General features: G+C 35.2%; 1 protein-coding gene across 1 annotated transcript; it reads right to left on the bottom strand.

Annotated features, from left to right (window-relative positions):
• Window positions 1-144: 144 nt before the first annotated feature.
• LOC129794008 (uncharacterized) lies at window positions 145-18,232 on the bottom strand. Its single transcript, XM_055834578.1, has 4 exons — window positions 17,735-18,232; window positions 4,092-4,245; window positions 3,867-3,988; window positions 145-3,799 (listed from the first exon to the last, which is right to left on the bottom strand). The coding sequence occupies exons 1-4, from the start codon at window positions 17,765-17,767 to the stop codon at window positions 2,834-2,836; spliced, it is 1,275 nt and encodes a 424-aa protein (XP_055690553.1). The 5' UTR covers window positions 17,768-18,232; the 3' UTR covers window positions 145-2,833.
• Window positions 18,233-19,550: the final 1,318 nt, after the last annotated feature.

The raw sequence follows: 19,550 nt of genomic DNA on the forward strand, positions 1-19,550 counted from the left end.
AGTCAGGGTTGAGAATTGCACATTGATAAGTTTTTTCTTTCTTTCAAAAAAATCACCAACAAGCCCCCCTTAAAATATAAATTAATTTCGCACGTGAGTCATGCCCTCTTGAACCCGTTCCACAGCACGCAAGAAAAAAAATTACTCATAAACACATCTTTATTTCGAGGCGGAAGAAAAGTACATAGGGTACATACATACATAATTTCTAGGATTAATTACAAATTGAATAAATTACAAAGATATAATTCGCAACGTGATCATTTTTCTCTGTAACGGAAATTCATTCGACAAACAACCATCATTTTCTTTCCATTAACAAATTACAAAAAGATATGTAGCTTCATTCAACCACGTGTGTGTGAATGAAAATCTATTTCCAGAGAAAAAAAAATGTCGTCTTGGCAGCAAAAATACTTTTAGTATTAAAATGTATAATGTATATAGAAAGATTAGTCACTCTAGTTGGAGTTATTTTGTTTTCTTCATTAATTAATCTACGTGATTTTACTAATTACGCACGTATTATTTCCTGCTCTGGTCGTGTTTTTACTCTCTCTCTCTTTCTCTTTCTCTTTCTCTCGGCTCCATAAAATGCCCTTTTGCAAACCAATTTGTCAATGAAAAATGAATCATTGCACTTTCTGCATTGGGAGGGGGGGGGCATAAAAGAGTTTTGTGATTTTATGTTCTATGAAAATTTCCAAAAAAAAAATCATTGATAGATGGTCTTTATGATTTTTTTTTCTCTGAAAGTATTTAATCAGTTTTACGAGGAATTTGTAGGGAAAAAGCGGCAATTCTGACCACTCTAAAAATTTTCTTGCGAAATAAGAAAAGTTTAAAATCAGAAATTTATTTAATAAAATAAATTGTCTTAAATAAAAATATAGACAAGAAAAAAGTGAATAAAGATTTGGTCAAAGAAAGAATATTTTAGCAAATAAAATTATTATGCGTGAGGAGGGATTTTCTTTAACACATTTCTGTGTGTTGGACACCTTTGCCTTATGATGATTCTCATTTTATACGCTACTGAAAGAATTAATTACCCACGGTATGGTAAAAAATTACCTAGATGGCAATACACTCAATAATTTTTATCAATTGAAATTTTTTACGCGCTTTGTGCCAATTTTATACGCCAACGTAAAGATTATTTGATTACCCGGCTGGCAATACCGAAATTATTTTTATTTTATTGATTTTTTCGGTACATTGTTGTAAAGTTTCTCAATTGAAAGAATTAAGATTGAAGAACAAATAAAAAATAAAAATTTTTACGTTGAGAAATAACTTGTTTTTTTTTAATTGTATAAAATTGAAAAAAAAATAGAAAAAAATAAATTAATCTATGAATTCAAAAATGCTCTGTGTCAAAAAGTATGAATAAAAATTATTTCCAAATTGTTTAAAACAATACCTAAAAGTTCAATTTGTTTCAATAAATTATTGAAAATAAAAAAAAATGCATTTTTTTTGAATAATTGATTCTTTGTTTAATAGGTTAAGAAAACTTTTACAATTTTAGTCCAATCGGGTAGAGTATTTTTTTTACATCCGCAACCGTTTGCTACACGTCACGTAAAAAAACAATTTTGCGTATTGTACCGGGTCTTAACGTATTGATTTCCAAATAATTTTTCATCAATGGAATTATTAAAATTTAATTTGAATTCACTTGATTATGCAAAAAATGATTTTATTTACTAAACTAGCAGAGTTTAAAAGTTAAATAAAACTTTAAAAAAAAATTACAAAATGTGCCTAATTCAGCGACCAAGAAACCCTTGAAATCTTTGAATTTTGTACTGAAATTTCAAGATTTAAAGCGAATTGCAAGGGTCTCTTGGTAAGGCCCAATGTGAGGATTTTTAGATTCAAAAAGATCAATGAGATACGTCATTAATAGGTACCTATCTTTAAAAATTTTCAGATCGTCTATTCTTTTGTTTGAAAAAAAAAAAAAAATCACTAAATCTCTCTACAATTTAAAACAAAATGAAGGGCATGTAAAATCTTATCCCTCTCGCTGAAAGAAAAAAAAAGATAAAATCCTAATATAATGTTTTTATGCATAAAATTACAATAATGCAAGATTGCAAATTGTAAAGAAAAAAATAAAACTTTTGTATTTCCACTCGACAATGTGGAAAAATCCACATTTCAATGGATAAACAATTATTGTTTATTGTGTCATATTTCTTTTATGCTTTTAACTATATTTTTTTCACACAATTCCTCCTCAATAGAGGCTGAATGAAAAACATGACGTGGCCCATTGCATAATTCGCCCACAAGTACAATGTGTGCGCCACTAATGGACTTTCGATGGCTTCTGGAGCATTTTGAGAGAATTTAAGTGATTTAAGTTTAAAATTGAGAGAGATTCAAAAAATCAAGGTAAACCCCCCCACATGACACTGCGCGTGAGATATTTTTTCGATCTTCAGGAAGACATTACGGAGATCCTTCCTTTGATCTTTGGCCGTTGCGAATTCTTTTTTCTTTAAGGTTTTATTTAAAATAATTTTCGGGAAAAGGTTGAGATGTTCAGTAGTTTCAGGGATTTTTATGGCAGTCCTGGGTGAGCTCCTGGAATGATCCTCCTCTCATGGAGACCCAAAACACATTTCACATTGCACTTATTAGTCCTGTGTGAGTCCTTTTATGCACTTCTTATTAATAAGATTATTAACTCGCACGCTCAATTTGTTGCATGCCCAAGTCTTTTAGTGTCCTTAAAAGGATTCTAAACACCTAATTCTATCGTTATCACACCACATTTCTTGAGGCACATTTTTTTTTATCTTTTAGTATTTCGTCAATTTGATTACGTGATAGGTCGTGGGTCGTATGGGGTGGCATTGAAGCCAACATATCGGTTATTTTTTCGATGGACAAATCCTCGACCAGGAGCTGTGTTGTAGTAGATAACCCTTCGGATACCGAATGGATCAATGTACCCGAAACTTCCGGTTCTTGTGTCTCCGCCTGAATTTTGTTCTTCATGGTACTGCCTGGGTAGGTAGTACCGGAATCCTTCACTTGTCTTCAAATTAACCCCATCGTACTGCGGATATTGGGGATCATACCCATTCCCGATTGCATTGGGTACCCTGTCAAGTTGATCCCTATTGAGATTTGGGTGGTAGTACTGGAAGGATAGGGGTCCAACGTACTTTCGAATGGCTCCTCTGTCGTAGATTGGAGGGATGGTTCGTAGGGTTGTGCTGATGATGTCTGGCCTAATGGTGGATCCCTCAATGGGTGGTGGGATGTAGGGTCGGAAACCAAAATCAGGTGGACTGAGATCATTAGATGGGGGTAAAAGGGGAGGTGGTGTCGTTGAATACAGCACACCAATTGGATCTAAACTTGATGAGAAGTCCGGTCTGGGGGTTGATGAATGGAATACAGGTGGTCCGTAGTTGATTGCTGGTCGTATCCTTCCTGTTGTGGGGAAAATGGGAACGGGAGTTGTTGGGATTTCGGTGTCTGTAACCGGAGGAGCTAGCGTTGTCGAGGGTGTCCCGTAGATTGGTTTTGACGTCGTTGCTGGAAGGTAGTCGTGTGAAGGAGTTGGATGAGGTCGATGGATTTCTTTCACAGGCGGTAGGTAGTCTATTGGATCTCCATGGGGACGAATGAAGACTGTTTCGGGTTTAGCGTAGTCATTTCCAATTACATTTGATTGGATTGGCGGGGAAATTGTTGTTGTTGGTGTTGTTGAATAGATCTCCGTGTAGGTCTTCTTTCCCTCAACACCTGGTGCCTTCTTGGCGATCTTCAGGGCGTCCTGGAACAAGAAAAGTTTCTTACATACCTCAAAAGGAAAAAAAGAAGAATTTTTATTAATTAATTACTTGAATTGAACTATCGCGCCCAACATAGACTGTTGCAGATTTGAGAATGCGATACCCTTGATTGTCTGCAATGTAGTCTTTTTGTCTCAAGTATCCAAGTGAATCAATCCATGCGTCCGTTCCTGATGGGCAAAGAAAATTAATTATTTACATTTCATTCAATGCCCACGCAAAGGTCGTGCTTAAACGCTGCGTGAGTGTTGAGGTGGAACAAGAATTTATTACCAACTACTGTGCCGTCTTGAAGACGCTTCTCTTTGCGGTACTGGCCATTGTCGGTCTGATAGCGAAAGAATCTCTCTGGACCCTCGTCTGTCTGAATGTGGTACTGCCCACTGCCTGGTGTACCCCAGGAAGCTGTACACATTGACGTATAGACCTGCAAAGAATTTTCTTTTTAATTATTTTTCAGTTAAGACAAAAACTTTATTTTAGAAAAAAAAATTACTAAAAAGGATCTTCTGGACAGGAAATAATATAGTTTTAAATTTCTTTTAAAAGAAAAATCCTTCCGGGATGTTTGAATTCCCGGAAATATTTAATATGCGAATTAATTCGTGTCAAAAGTACCACCATTTTCACAAAGAAAAACTCCATGAAAATCTTTTGAATATTCATGACGGTTTTTTTTGACTCTCTTAGATGGGAAGCTGCGTTGAAAAACATCCGCAGCAAAATAGCCCCATTTACCTCCAACTTTGCGTAAATTAAAGCGCGGGAAATTAATTTGTTTATTCCATGAGTAGTAACAAAAAGAACCATTCAAGTGAATGATGATCGTGCTCATGTGCGAACTCATAGCAATATTATTAACAATAATGGGTAGCAAAGCTCACAAAGTATGTGCAAGCTGAAAGTGAAACTTTCCTCGATGGTAATTTAATTATTATTATATGAAAAAATCACGTGGTTTTTATCTTGTAATGGTGAAAGAAATGCAAGAAAAACTCGCGATAACAGACACGTTAATTAGAGGCGCTGCTCCAGGTGTTGCTGTCTTTTCAGCTTCCTCTTGTGCTTGATCTGTCGTTGCGATGTCTCGCATTTGGATTAGTATCAGTTAAAGATTTTTTTTAGACTTGGTTGTAATTTTTTGAAGGAAGAATTTCAAAAAAAGGAATTTTGCAAATGGATCAGTTTTTTTAAACAGGTATTGAAACCTTTCTCAGCATAAGAGCTTTTTCTTCTTGGCACGTATTCAATCTACAATGTGCACTGATTCACTTTCTCAACATTGGAATTCAGTGAAAATTGTCAGGTTGTCTTTATTGATTAGTTGATGTCAATTGAGATTGTTAAACAACGCGCAGCAAACTCCGTGACATATTAAAACACTTAAGTGCCTCTTCATTTAACAACCAAATGGGAGGTCTAAAATTGCTAATAAACCATTATGCCACTAATAAACATCTGCCACCACTCAATGGACACTGCGAAGACATTCCATGAGCATATAAATTTTTTCCTAAATGAATTTTCTTTCTGTGAGAAATTTTCTCAATACACGATTACCTCATGATTGCTTCAGCGGAACATTTTACATATTTTTCAATCAAAAATGGGAAAATATAAATTAAAATTGGTCAAAGTGGGTTGATAAAATTGTGTACTACGCCTTATCGCGCATATGCACGTATAGGTCTACCACACTATGTCACTGAAAGTTATGCCAACCAATGCATTTCATTATGTGAAAGTGGCGTTGACCAAATTTGGTATCTGGGTTTTGCAAAGCAGTGTCTGGTCAAATGTCCCGCATGCAGAACCCTTTTGATCTGCAGCGAAAGGCACGAAGAAAAAAAAATGTAGGTGAATCACTGAATTATTTAACAGCAATTTAATTGTTTATATACCAACGCATGGAGAAGAAAAGTGAAAATCTTACTCCATTGCGCACAAGAGAGTCTATTGAACTTGAAAACCGGTAGATTTATTTTTCATTTTGATGCTGCAAACTCGTGTTTGCAGTGCTGATCTTCGTACCGCGAGAAAATTCAATGGCATTGGTGGGTTCATGTTAATCCATCACAGAAGCACTTTCTTCACGGTTTTTACTGCACCACCACACATTATATTGCTTTTATTATGAGTTATGGTTATGGGAGTTTAAGAAGCTCTCTTAAATATACCCTCTTTTTTGCATAATTTATGGTTTACGTTTAGTAGAAGCAAACATCCGGGGAGGATCATATCACTCTAAAGAAAATCCACGTATCTTCAGATCCTCCAGATCAACTTTTTGCTCTCTCTCTCTCTCTTTGAACATTCTCAAATCATTTAAGATATTTTTCTTGTTTTAAAAAAAATATTAATGAAGATCACTTTGCAACACTTTATGATTTCTTGCAAAACACCCAAAAGAAATAATAAAAAAAATCTTACATAATATGATTCAGTTTTGAGAATACAGCAAAAAACCTGAACAAAAAGATTGAGGCTGAATGTGGTGCACATAATCTTTCCTTCCTGAAGGTATCAATCACCAAAAATCACGGTAGATTGAGGGTAATACTCTTATAATGCCACACGCAAGAAAAAAAGGCGCTACTTAATTACTCAACAGTTAAATCAATAATAAATCGGATAATTGGCTTTGCTGAACAATAGACCCAATGTTTTCTTACTTCTTTGTCTTTCTATTAAATGTCCATAATAAAATATATAACTACATGAAATGATAAAAAAAAGTGTATTTCGTGAAGCAAAACATTTTGTTTTCCATTTGAGGGGTAATTTGGATAATTTTCTTGAAGAGAGAAGCATCAATTTCTCAAATAATTCATGAAGCAAAATTTCCCTTTTATCAATGAAAGTATTTCGTTTTTTTTTTGTTTTTTGTTTTAAACCTTCCAAGAAAATAAGTTATACTACATACTTGGCATTCATGTTGCTTTATGAAGCTCGAAAAAATGTAAATAGTAGGAGAACGTGGCCCAATTCCGACCTCCTTCGACCTTTTTTCAGTTATGGGAGTAAAAAGAGCATTAAATGGGATTTAAAATGATACCAAATTTAAGAATATTGCTTTTAATTTAATAGGAGGTCGGAATTAGGCTACGTTCCCCTACCTATATATTTTTTTCATACAGAGATTTAAAATTAGCGATTTTTAAAATTTTTTTTAACCTAAAAATCTTTCACTGAAGAATTTTAAAATATTTTTTTATCTGAATTTAAGTAAATTAAATTGTATTAAATTTCTGGTTAAATTACTAAACTTATTATATTTTTATTTAATTTCTATACTAGTTAACCCCTAAATCAAAGATATTGAATCATTTTTATTTTATTTTATTTTTATAAAAAAGGGTTTTTCTTTTAACAATAAGAGTTTATATAATTTATTTTTAGTTCTAATAAATCGGGTATAAAATTATTCATTCAAAGAAAATAATTTTATACGAAAAAAGAGTTCTCGAATTATTATAAAACAAAAACCTGAATTAATTCAAATCAAATTCCTTAATTAAAATCCTGATAAATTCAACCAATTTGGTAGTTTCTAAGCTTTCTAAGAAACAAAATATTCCTCCATGACAACGAATATTGTTAGTTTGTTTGAAAGAAAAATGTCGGCATTTGGGTCAGCTTTTGGTTCTCTTCGTCGCAATCGGGGGGAATGTACGCCAAATCCATCACTTCAGCATCGGAAAACCCTCCTAAGTCACATTCATGACAATATGTCTTGTGCTGGACGGAAAACATACTTCCAGAGAATCGTTTTTGTGGCTAAGCACGCACCTGGAAGGGATATTCTCGATGTTAAGGACTTCTACGTGGACTACTCCAATGATGTCAATAAAAATGCTTCAGACGATAAGCTCACGGGATTGGTGCTGATTTACAAAAGCTACACCGTTCAGATGATTGAGGGATCTGAAATTATTCTCGGGCGCTATATGGTGAGACTTGCGGGGAAGGAGAAGGAATTGTATGAGGATTCCAAGGTTGTCCTCATCTACAACAATGCCAATCAGGTATATAAAGAGGTGATTAAGGACTCTGTTTTTTACTTAATTAATCTTCTCTAAATTTCTTTAGAGAATTTTCAACAAAATCATTTGGCGCCTATCAGATCTTTCGGAAGTAGATGAAGTGAATGATCAAGGAATTGATCTTGATCAGTTCAAAGTGGAAAAGCAAGAAATAACGAATGATCCACTGATAAATTCAGCATCCTTCCTAAAGGTTGTCTATGATCTTGCAAAGTACATTAATATGGACGATTTAGATGACAACAGCACCATTTCTATGCTGTACCTGCCCTCAACATATAATGATCTCATTCCAAGTGTGGCCTCCATGAATGCCATCCTGTCCATTGATTTTCTTCCCACAGTCACGGAGTACGGAAGCGAGATCTTTGGTGTCATACCACAGCATTACCATCACAGTGAGCTCGTATGGCCCGTACCGTATGACTTTACGCCCCACAATATTTTCAAAACTGAAAAGTACGATGTCAATCTCACGTTTGGCAATGAGAAGTACGAAGATAAATGATGAACTCCCAAATAGAAGCACATATATTGGAATGTTTCCTCGTCGGAGTATTAGGTGGCAATGAGCAACTTCTTCACCCACATTTTATGTTCTTTCTTCACTCTCATGCGGCGTCCAACCTACAAAATTGCTTGAGAACGTGAAGTGAATAATTTTATGCAATAATCAATATGACGGTGCCTGTCGTACGCGAGTGATGATTTCATTTTTCCTCGAGAGATCAATTTTGCTTTTATTGTACGTCCAATGCGTAACAAGGTCATGGTTAGTAAAGCACAAACACTCAAGCGTTAAATAGCACCTGGAATGGTTGTGATTCTTGTAGAGTTTTACGTAATTTTTTAGGTGTGAAAGAAACGGGGAGAAGCGCACGAAAGAAGGGAGAAGGGTGCGGAGAGGAAAATTGTTAGTTCGGGAAAATTAATTAGTAGCTATGTCTCATTTGAGTAATTAAATCTCAGTGCTAATGGCGCAGTGTTAGTTTAATGGCTGAGCCACACAAATGGATTTTTTTTCTTTGCCGCCACACCGCTTGAAAGGGAAAAGAGCTGTGAAAGAGAGGTTGTCCTATAGACGTATACAGAAGAAATTACAAATCTTGAGTCACGATCGTTTTTCTCGGTGTCTACTATACACAAAGTTCCGTTGTTTAATTCATGCGCCCTCAAAGTGGCCCAATTCTATTTCTTTTGCTGCGCGGTATTTGTAGACTAAAAACAGCATAATACCACGTGTGCAAGAAGTGGGTAAGAAACGAAGAAAAAAAGGTCGTTGCATAATAATAATCTTCTTTTAGCATAAGATCACCCTGGACCACGCCTTTGAGATCCACATATAAAGTTTAACATTCATTCCATAATCTCTCTGGCCGGGAAGTAAAAGCATAGATATATGAGATCGCCATGATCGTGCCTTTGTCCAGTCTGCAACCAATCACGAAATATCAATCATATACGGGGCTCGTGAGCCACTGCCGAAAGGTTAAGAGATTTATTTGATGTTGTGGTTTGGGTGTTTTCACTTTTTTTTGCACCCTGATAAGATCATCGACCATTCCTCTCAATGGGACACCACGTGGAAAGTGATGAATGAATTTTATGTGAAAGATCATAAAATGTAGAGTGAAGGTATTTATACGAATAAATTTTACTCTCAATAGCAATTTCAATTTCTTGCTTAATTTATTGCACAGCAACTTTATGGAGAGCATGGGGTACTTTGTACATTCAAATAGGCTTGAAATCCCATTAGATGAATGATCATGAGTTGAGTGATCATTTGAATTGATTACCCTGAGCAGGTGAAGAGGATTTATATTGATGCGCAATCTATGTATCTTGATGGCTTTTTCTCACCATAAGACTTTTATTGGTTGAAATAACCGCTCTGATAGGCTTGCTGATGTCTATATTTAAAGACACTTCAAAGGAGATTTTCTTTGTTTTTTTCTACCCATTCCAGCATCCTCATAAAACCATCACAGTTGAATGCTAATTATTCAGTCTAAACTGCATCGAAATCGTGTCTCTAAGCTGAGAGTCTAAATTTCCTAATTAACATCGTTCTAATTACTCCTTTTATTTTCATTTGAACTTTTTCTTTCCCTCAAGGTGTTCAGGTAAATTTGAATTCTTGAGGTTAATAAAATTTTGTAGCCAATAAAAGATCATGTTTTTTTGTTGTTGAAAATTAATTGCACACGAAGAGGCATTATTGAAAAAGGAAATTCCCCATTTCCCTTTAAAATGTTTAATTTCTCTATCTAATACCAATAAAATGTCGGGGAAATTGCAAGACCCATAACTCGGAGCTTGGGCTTTTAGAAACTTCTTTTAGAGCATTTACATCGTGAACATTGCTTAAGGGTGTCACATGTCAATTGAAGAAATTTATCAAGATGGGAAGAAAGTTCAGTGAGAGTCACATTAAAATGCACAAACTCTGAAATTTCTAATCAATTAATATTTATTCTATTCAACATAAGAGCAATTAACCAATGATTTGAAACTTTGTGTAAATGTGTGCAAGTACCTTGATTTTATCGAATGTCACCGTGTAACCTTCGTAGGAAATTAGAGACATTTTTCTTTTAATCGTTATGCATGAATTGACAAGATAGAGTGGTACATGGACTGGGGAGAAAATTGCTGAGATTGTTATAATGTTACATGATGTTTGTTGATGTTTATTTTATTGATTTCTTATTCATCAATAATCTTCCACTGCAAAAAAAACATGTGCAACAGTTGAAAGAAACCTTTCTGATGATTGAAGAAAGTGGGGGGAATTATTTGTACGTTAAAGAAAAGGATCCTTAAAAGGAGTTTATTAATTTTTGTATGAGAACCCGTGAAGGAACAAACCAGAAATTTATTTAAAAGGGCATTTTGCGAACCATTGGAATTTAAAGGAAATTGACAATTAATAAAATTTAAATGACGTTTTCTTTTCTAACGTGAAAAGTCTTTTAACGCTTAACATTTCTTTCCTAGCATATTTGAAAATTCTTCTAATCTTTGACATTTCTTTTTTGAATTATGACTTGGAATTGTATTGCTTGTCGTTTCTTTTCTTTCGTTTGACATATTTAAAGTTTGACGTTTGTTTCGTAGCAATTGACGTTTCTTTCTAACTTTTGACGTTTCATTCTATAAAGACTTCAGAGAAACTAACTCAGAGCTTCTGCAAAACATTAATTAAAACAATTAAAAAAATAATAAAAAAACGATCAAAAAACGGGTAATTAATCCCACAAATTTTGTCATTTTGTCACCAATAATATATACATATAGTTCAGATACTAACAAGTGATAAACTCTCACTTTTCCTGATACTGGAGTTCACGTCAAATTTATTATGTAAAAAAAAGACAAACTGAGAGAATCGTCCACATTAATTCAGACCTCACGTCCGCATAATTTCTTGCATTTCGTTGAACTCTTTTGATTTTAATTCGTGCTTTAGCCATTGAGCATTTTTTTGCGGGGCCGCTTTGGTGTGTGGATTAATTTTATGTATACCACAAGATGCGATTCCATAATGTTGCAAAGCGATTGCGTTTTTCTCATTCATTTTACTTCCCTCTCTTGTGTTTCAATATATATGTATCCTCATATGAATTTCATAACATTTTGATGGAATTGTTCGTGCGTCGGGAAAAATGTGGCTCTCAGCAGCTCTGATTTTTTTCTCTCTTCTCTCACTCCTCAATATTGATCTATATAAAAAGTACTTCAAAGATCACTCCAGCAATTTTATCTTCGAGATTGCAAAAGTGCTTCACACAGCCTTCAAATGTCTCGGAGCGACAGCTGTGGCATATTTTACCTAAGCAAATGGGTTCAGGCAAATGAGTTTCTTGTGAGTGGGTGTTATAAATTGTGGACACTTCATGATCCGCTTCATGCGAGATTGGCTTTGATGCTCTTTATCATGTAAAAAAATTAAAATTATTGTTGGTGCAAAAAAAAACGCGATCAGGAAAGTTCCCATGGCAAGTTGAAGGTGGAACACAAAATGTCGCTTACTTTTACAAGAAATTCGTGACAAAAGTCTCGCCAAAATTAAGTGTGATTAATGGTGTCAAATATTTCTTTTTTTTCTTATTTATTTGATTAAAAAATAAATGTTATTTTTGAGAGATTTATGGATTAATCCTTTTAATCTTCTGAGTGAGAATTATAAAGAATTTTGACCTCTTTGGGCGAGAAACCTTTACGTTAATTTAATTTTAATTTTAAATTTTCAATTAGCTTTACATCTAATATTTTAACCCTCCGTATACCTCAGGAGAGGTAAATACTATATCACATTAAATTCTTCTTTCATAAACCCTCAATCATCCATATGTTTATGATTAAAATCATAAAAATCAATGTTTATTGATAAATTACGCCGATTTCTTCCCTCTCTATTCTTATCGTGGCTTTTTATCGCCCCTGCGTGGTATCTTTGTCTCCATCGCAATGACCATTTAACCATTACTTAACATTTCCTACATTTGTGCTTCTTGCCGCACTCAATTGACCGAAAAATGTCCCTCAAAGAACTTCTCTGTTCCATTTGGCGTTTCTTTCTGAAATTATACTTTGGCTACTTGAGGCGTATGAATGAAGTATCTCAGACTCATGGTGTTAATTACATTCTTGATGAAAGGCTCCATCCACTTGAAAGGTAAACTATCTTATTTTACTAAAGAAAATATGAGAACAAGTAAATCCGAACTTTTTATCAGGCTTGTGTGGGTCGTGATCGTCATTAGTGCATTCTGTGGAGCAATTTCAATTGGAAGTAATCAATTGGGAAGGTACAATGCCAATCCCACTGTTATATCTCACGAACGAGACTATCACGATTGGAATGGAACGATGCCCGCTGTGACTTTCTGCTATGTTGATCGCCTAAGCCCGGAAGCAGTGGAGGTATTCTTGGAAACAAAGTGGAACATCACACCTTCACACAAGGAATATCCCTTCTTTTTCCGCTTCATTGAATTCGTTTCAAATATTTCAGTAATGAATCTTCAGGCCTTTGATGAATTTGCCTTCGATGAGCAGCTCAGAAGTGCTGACTTCTTGGAAATCACAAAGGCAGTTGTGCCCATCTTTGAGCAGTACATCAGTAACTTTGATCGAACTGCTCAGCTCGATGCTGTGCCCATTGTGACCGAAAAGGGACTCTGCTATTCCGTAAATTCCCCACTGACGCCCATCTTTTCGGTTGCAAATCGGAAGCCCCATCAGGAGAATGAGATCCCCGTGCGTGAGCCACTCTCGTGCAAGTACACGAAGAATCAGTGTTTCCTCAAGATCGATGTGTATGGGTTTCGTTTGTCATCTGTCTTTGTTCATTCACCCTTTGAGATCCCTTTGGGGGATACACAAGCCCCTAGCTTGGAGCCTACTGATGAGATCACAGCCACATATAGAATCATTGAGACCACAGCTGATGACTCCGTGAGGGAGTTGTCGGTTAGTCAGAGGAATTGCTTGTTTTACGATGAAAAAATCCGCAGACTCCCATCGTATTCCCTCAATCTCTGTACAATGGAATGCCATGCAAGAGCTGCCCTCAATGCATGTGGGTGCAAACCATTTTTCTACCCTTTCGTCGAAGGGCCAGATTGCAACATTGAGGGCATCTTCTGCCTCAATCGTCTCTCCTGGCCCGAGAGGACTAAAGGAACGTGTGATTGTCCTAAGCCTTGCTTGGATTTACTCTACATCCCAAATTCCTATAAAGTAGAGAGTTGGGATGTTGGCGAAGAAGGTATTCCCTTTGCGCAAAAATCAACTTTTCGTCTGGAAATTCTTCCGGCAAAAATGCGAAATCGCCGGGAGGTTCTGTTCACTTTTGAGGATCTCTTGGTGTCACTGGGAACTGCCACGAGTCTCTTCATTGGCATCTCCTTCTACAATATGCTCCACGGTTTACTCTTGCACTTTGAATTGGTAATTGAAATTATTCAATGGTGTCGTGGACGAAGATCGTGAAAGATCAATTTGAATTTTGTCTCCTCTGGCAGCTCAATTACCAGCTAATTTAGCAGAAAACATCTATATTTATCCACAATTATTGAACTTTAGGTGTTGATCTTGAAACTCCCGCGCAATTTTTTGAATTGGAATAAAATTGTTTTCTTTAAATGGAGTTTTCTTGCACATTTTTTAGAGCTTTATTAAGATCTAAAAATAGTACCCAAGAGGCAGGTCGGGCACGGCATGTGTTAATTTAGAGTAACATGCAAAGGAAAGAGAGACAGTGAAGCATTTTGTGAAAGAAACCTAATCAAACAAACTGCCAAACAGTAGAGCATTGATAAATGAGAGTCTCTCTTGAAGCAAATTATTAGTTTTTTTTTAAACGAATTATTTTTTTTACAATGAGTTTCTTAAAGGAAAGTAATTAATATGTCGTGTAGAAAAGAAGGAAAATTAATCTGAACTGTTTCAATCAAAATCCTTAATAATGGTCCATGTTTTCCTGATCATTCTCTAGGAAGATCTATAAATTATTCTCAGAATTTATGCTTAATGTGGCATCATTTTTAATTAATTTCTCAGATTTTTTAAAAATTATCTTAAAACTTAAAATTTTGTATTATTATTATATTTTTTAACACGTTTTGTCTTAAGGCGTTAAGAGCATTCCAAAAGATTAAAGACTTCACAGCAATTTCAATGAGTCTGAGCATTGTTACTTTCCTATGCGATAATGCAAAAAATCTCTTTACCAACATACTTGCAAATACATACAAAATGTTACGATATCGCAAAAAAATATTGTCAACTCCTATTGACATTATTAAAGTGAAAAGAAATTTCTCTGTTAAGAGAAAGATGTTTTGTGTGTGGTGTCCACTTCAAGAACTGTTGCATAACTTTATGAATTTTTAGTTTAACTTGTCAACCTTCACCATCACGAACAAAAAAAGTGCAATTATTACGTGCAAAATTCCCACATAGAAGACCCCTCATGTTTAATTTTATTTTTGCTATTTTGTGCATTTTCTGCATGAGAAAGTACCACCAAACGGTGTAACTTCCCAACAAATTGGTGGACTTCCCCGCAGGAAACTCATTAAGCACATTTTGTGCACAAACTAAAAATGAAGTGTACAAATACCCATCAATTTGTCACTCAAAGAGATTGCAATTTCTTGCTGAGCCATCATCAAATCGCGCGCGGATTAATAGTGTGGCTCGCGCCTTGCAAATGAAGTTCAATGCGAAAATTATTTGTCTTCACCTGAGGCAATGCCTTTTAATTTTACAATCATTCAACCTCTTGTGGGTGATGGCAGCAAAAAAGAGCCTCTCAATTGAGAGACCTTTTTTTCTTCTTGCAGCAGCAAAGGCTCTACTTTCACTATCAATGCTGTTTTATTTGATTTCTTTCACAGAGCATTTTGGTGCCTCTGCCAAGGTATGTTTTAAATGTAACAAGATTAGTTAGTTGAGATGGTTGAGATATTGATGGAGAAGAGAAGGATTTTAAGAAATAAATTTGAGGCTTTTTATTCGCTGGTAAATTGAAAGATTTCTCTTTACATTTTTGGGGGTCTTAAAGTGTCCATTATTTTAGATTTTGTTCCTCCTTCAATTTTATTTTTCATGATACTTCGGAGATGTTAGTCTCCTTCTTCAGGTCTAAATAGAATTTTTCTCATGAAGTTTTTTTTTTTTTTAAATATTTTTAATTATTCTAATTTGTTTTAAAAATCTAGCTAAAATTAACGATCGACCACATAAAGACGTTTTAAAATATTTCAAAAATTTAAATATATTTTTTTAAAGACGGTTTCTTTTCAAACACACTCAACACTTCAAGGTGGAGCTCTCTTCGTGGTACCCTGCAGCCATGCAGTGATCTCGCCAGAGTGCTCAAATTGATTTTCCACTCACCCAATTAATCCGGAGAAATGTACTCCAAACGACTGGTAGCGGCATTGCTCCAGTTGCGCCAATGCAATTGGGATGAAAGTGACAATGTTTCGGCGTAGGGGCTATTAAATCTCACTTTTGCTCGCTGAGAGATAAGATATCGCATTTTCGCACATTTTATGTGTGAAGAAAAACGTGCAGCAGTGCATGGGAAATGTCCTCAAGCAATTTGCCATTGTGGTTTTTCGTGAACTCTCTTTAAGCGCGCGAAGAGCTCTTCTTTCACCCCGTACAGTAGACAAATCTCCCATTGTTGAGGTATGGGGCACATTGTGTGCAAAACCAAAAAAAAATGCAAATGACGAACATGATGAAAGTCTTTCGCTAAACATGTTTGTTTTTTCGCGAAATGGTCAAAGTTATTCTTCATCGGGGAATTGACAATGGAGACGCGCGACACGTGATGCCAAAAAAACGTGGATATTTGCCGAGAGACTCGAAAGAAAAAAACGCCAAAATAGTAGGAAAGAAAAAAACATTAATTAAGCGACTGGGTATTATGCAAGATTTAAATATTTCCCTCAATACGCCTTTTTGAGCGTAACACAATGCAATTGTCTTGCCGCAGGAAAAGAATAAGAGGGTAATTTTCTCGAATTTGTGTTAAGGTGCACACACCGGAGTTCAATTGAATACCACACCAACGCCTTTTCAATGGGGGTCTCCCCTCATTCGATAAAGAAAAATTTAATTAGTGACGTGAGAATTTTCGGCAATGTGCATGCCGAATTTTCAAAGACTTCCAACCATCTCTCCATGGATTTAACATACTTTTGGGGCCAGTAAAAAAATCGATAGGGTTTGAGAGGTTTCTTTTTGGGGACTTTGGCAGAGAATGGGGAAACCTTGACGCATTAGAAACCTGGAGGCTGCAACTCTATGAGACATTTCCCAAGAGAACATACTTTACGCAAGGCGCCGTTCTCATTGATGAGTTAATAAGCACAATTAATCCATATCCAATTGATTTGCGTAAAAATTTCAAGGGGCGGGTAATTAGTAAAACAAAAGTCGCACTAAAAGTCATTTGCATTGTAATAGCTGTTGTAAATATTGCTTTTAGCGGTGGTTTGGTTTCATTATATAGGAGGGGATGGCCCAAATCGAGCACTGAGAGTTAAAAAATTGTTTTTGATTAATTGTAAAATCGTAAAATGCGAAAAGTTAGTTTTTCTTTAGGCCATTAACTTTTTTTTTTTAATTTTTTAAATTAAAATCATTCTGTATTAATTATAACAAACAATATGTATACCATTTGTAAGCCCTTTTGTGTACCTTTACACATAGCTCAAAATTTTAATCAGAACAGATTATACAATCGCAATGAACTTTGTTGTGTTACAAATCACTTTAAAACAACTTTATTCGGTAGCAGAGGGTACAGCAAACACCAATTAATCACCATATCTGTGAAATATGATCTGTGAGACCTTCTCCTGGCACGATTTCAGATGAAAATACTCATTTTTCACTCGTTTCCCAAGAAAACATTCTAACAAGAAGTGGGTGGATGAAGTTTAACTTGGCAGTACGTTACAAAATAATTGCAATGTGCAACCGGATAATATATATACAGATTTTGCATCTGGCTCTTATGCTGTATATGTAGGTAAAAGTTGTCCACTGCTGGGCGTTATGGAGTACATTGATTGTGATATTAATCGTCACCATGTGGAAGGGAAAGGAATTTTCACAAATAAGGGAAAGTTTTATATTAAATTGCAGGATTAAAGCCATCGTATACTTTTTCCGCCAGAAACGTTGCAATGCACCGGAAGAGGGAATGTTTAGTGAGGAAAAAATTTAAAAGAAGTAAATTCCAGTTGGGGAATCAATAAAAATGCGATTTGAAAAATCCACTTTTACTTTTATCACCATGAGCACGCCGGTACTTGGGCATTGAGATATTTTAATTGCACTCACCACAAAAAATCCAAGAAATATCCACTTTTCCATGATTCAAGAAAAAAAAACTTCTCCTCTCGGCTTAGGGCAAATCTTCCTTGAGACAATAAGATGCTCAATGAACGTCTTTTCTTCTCTTGTTACTTCTTTTTTTTTCTTTTCTCAATGACACTAAATTAATTTCACACAGATATTTGCATAGAAATCATCTCTCATTATGTCTTGTTTTTCATTTCCCTCGCTCAACTTTTGACGGGACTAACAACAAAATATTATTTACTGCAGTTTCCGGAAAAGCCGCCAAATTGTTTTGGGAACGCGTGTGAGATAAGATGTGGTTGCGAAGAGAGCGCACAATAGGTTCACTGAATCATAAATAACATCGTTAATTTGGTATGATTTAATATAAAAATAAAATTGAAACAAGCCCGAGAGGTGCACAACACAAAACGATTTTCTTCTGTGGCGGAATTCGCGACCAGACGTCCGTTTGCGAAGCTGGCTCTTGTACCACTAAAAGTTGCACACAATTCACCTTCGAGACTCTCTCGCACGAGACATTTTTCCCACCCAATTCCGCGCTTTTTTGCTCGGCTCTCTTCACGCGCATTTGCTTTGGCTCTGGGAGGTTTTGCCCACGAGCTTTTGGAACTTCTTGCGAGATTTCTTGACAAATCAGTTGTGGGTGAACAACTTGAGTTATTTCAAATCGAAGAACTAATAAATTCCATCTCATTTATTAAGGTTTTTTCTTTCAACCAGCTGTTTGTAGCACAACATAAAATATGCGCCTTATGGTGTGAAATCTTGCCAAAAATTCATCCATGACCTCACGATATTTTCTCATCCCATTTTCCAGACATGGAAACAAAAGTACCACACACAAAATGCCCGAATTCTCTCTAGTTTAAAAAAAAAAGCCCAGAAGAATGATTCACAAATCGTGCTTTTGCGGCTAAACGTGCAGTGAAAAGCAATGAAGCTACCCAAAAAGATTTTTCATGATCACCCAAATGCTTTCATTGTCGACACCACCAATATTGCTTGCTCAATGGAACAATTTGGCACGAAGTACATGAGACTGAATACCATACTATTATTTAGTGTTTAAATAAATATAACATAAGTGATTTTAACTGCCTGTTTTGCGGAAGACATGAAAATAAAAAAAAATATATGTAAGTTTAATTTTTAAATTCTAACTTTTCGATGCAGCTTTCAAATATGCAAACTTCCATCATTTTATTGCCCTTTCTTTATTGTAAGTTCTCAATCGAAAAGATTTGAATATAGGTTAGGTATTTATTTATTTCCCTTTGATTGTATTCTATTCTTATTCTTCAAGTTCATGCAATTCTACATGGTTCTTTTGCCGAAATCTTTTAGATTAAGATGGAGGCGTCAGGTAATCTAGGGTTTGATTTTTAATAAGCTATAGCTACCTTTTATTTGAATCATTTTGATCTTTTTTTTTGTTTAAATTTAGAATATGTAGAATTAAAGTCTAGATTGAAATCTCGATTAGTTTTATAAAGAAATTGGGGTGAATTAGAGCAGAAAAACTGAAAATGAATAAAGAAAAAACTAAATATAAATAACATCTAAAATTGCCAGATCAGCCTTTGTTTGAGTAATTTTAGTTGATTTTTTTTAAATGAATTCCAAATGTTGTTTTATTTTATTTCATTATTCTTTTATTTATGTTCGGTTGCTCTGCCTTTAAATTAATTTCCTTTCCTTTGAAATTTGATGAATTTTCCCAGCTTTCCCAATTGTCAACCTCTCGCGAAATATTTTGCAATGAAAAAAGCACATAAAAATTGATCAAATTGGT

This window comes from Lutzomyia longipalpis, chromosome 3 (genome assembly GCF_024334085.1).
Source record: "Lutzomyia longipalpis isolate SR_M1_2022 chromosome 3, ASM2433408v1".
Lineage (NCBI taxonomy): Eukaryota > Metazoa > Arthropoda > Insecta > Diptera > Psychodidae > Lutzomyia > Lutzomyia longipalpis.

Coding starts and splice junctions, on each gene's coding strand:
- LOC129794008 (XM_055834578.1), bottom strand. CDS start 17,767: ATGGAAAAGTGGATATTTCTTGGATTTTTTGTG. Junction 4,246..17,734: donor TATTTCTTGGATTTTTTGTG/GTGAGTGCAATT, acceptor AATTCTTTGCAG/GTCTATACGTCAATGTGTAC. Junction 3,989..4,091: donor TCAAGACGGCACAGTAGTTG/GTAATAAATTCT, acceptor TTTGCCCATCAG/GAACGGACGCATGGATTGAT.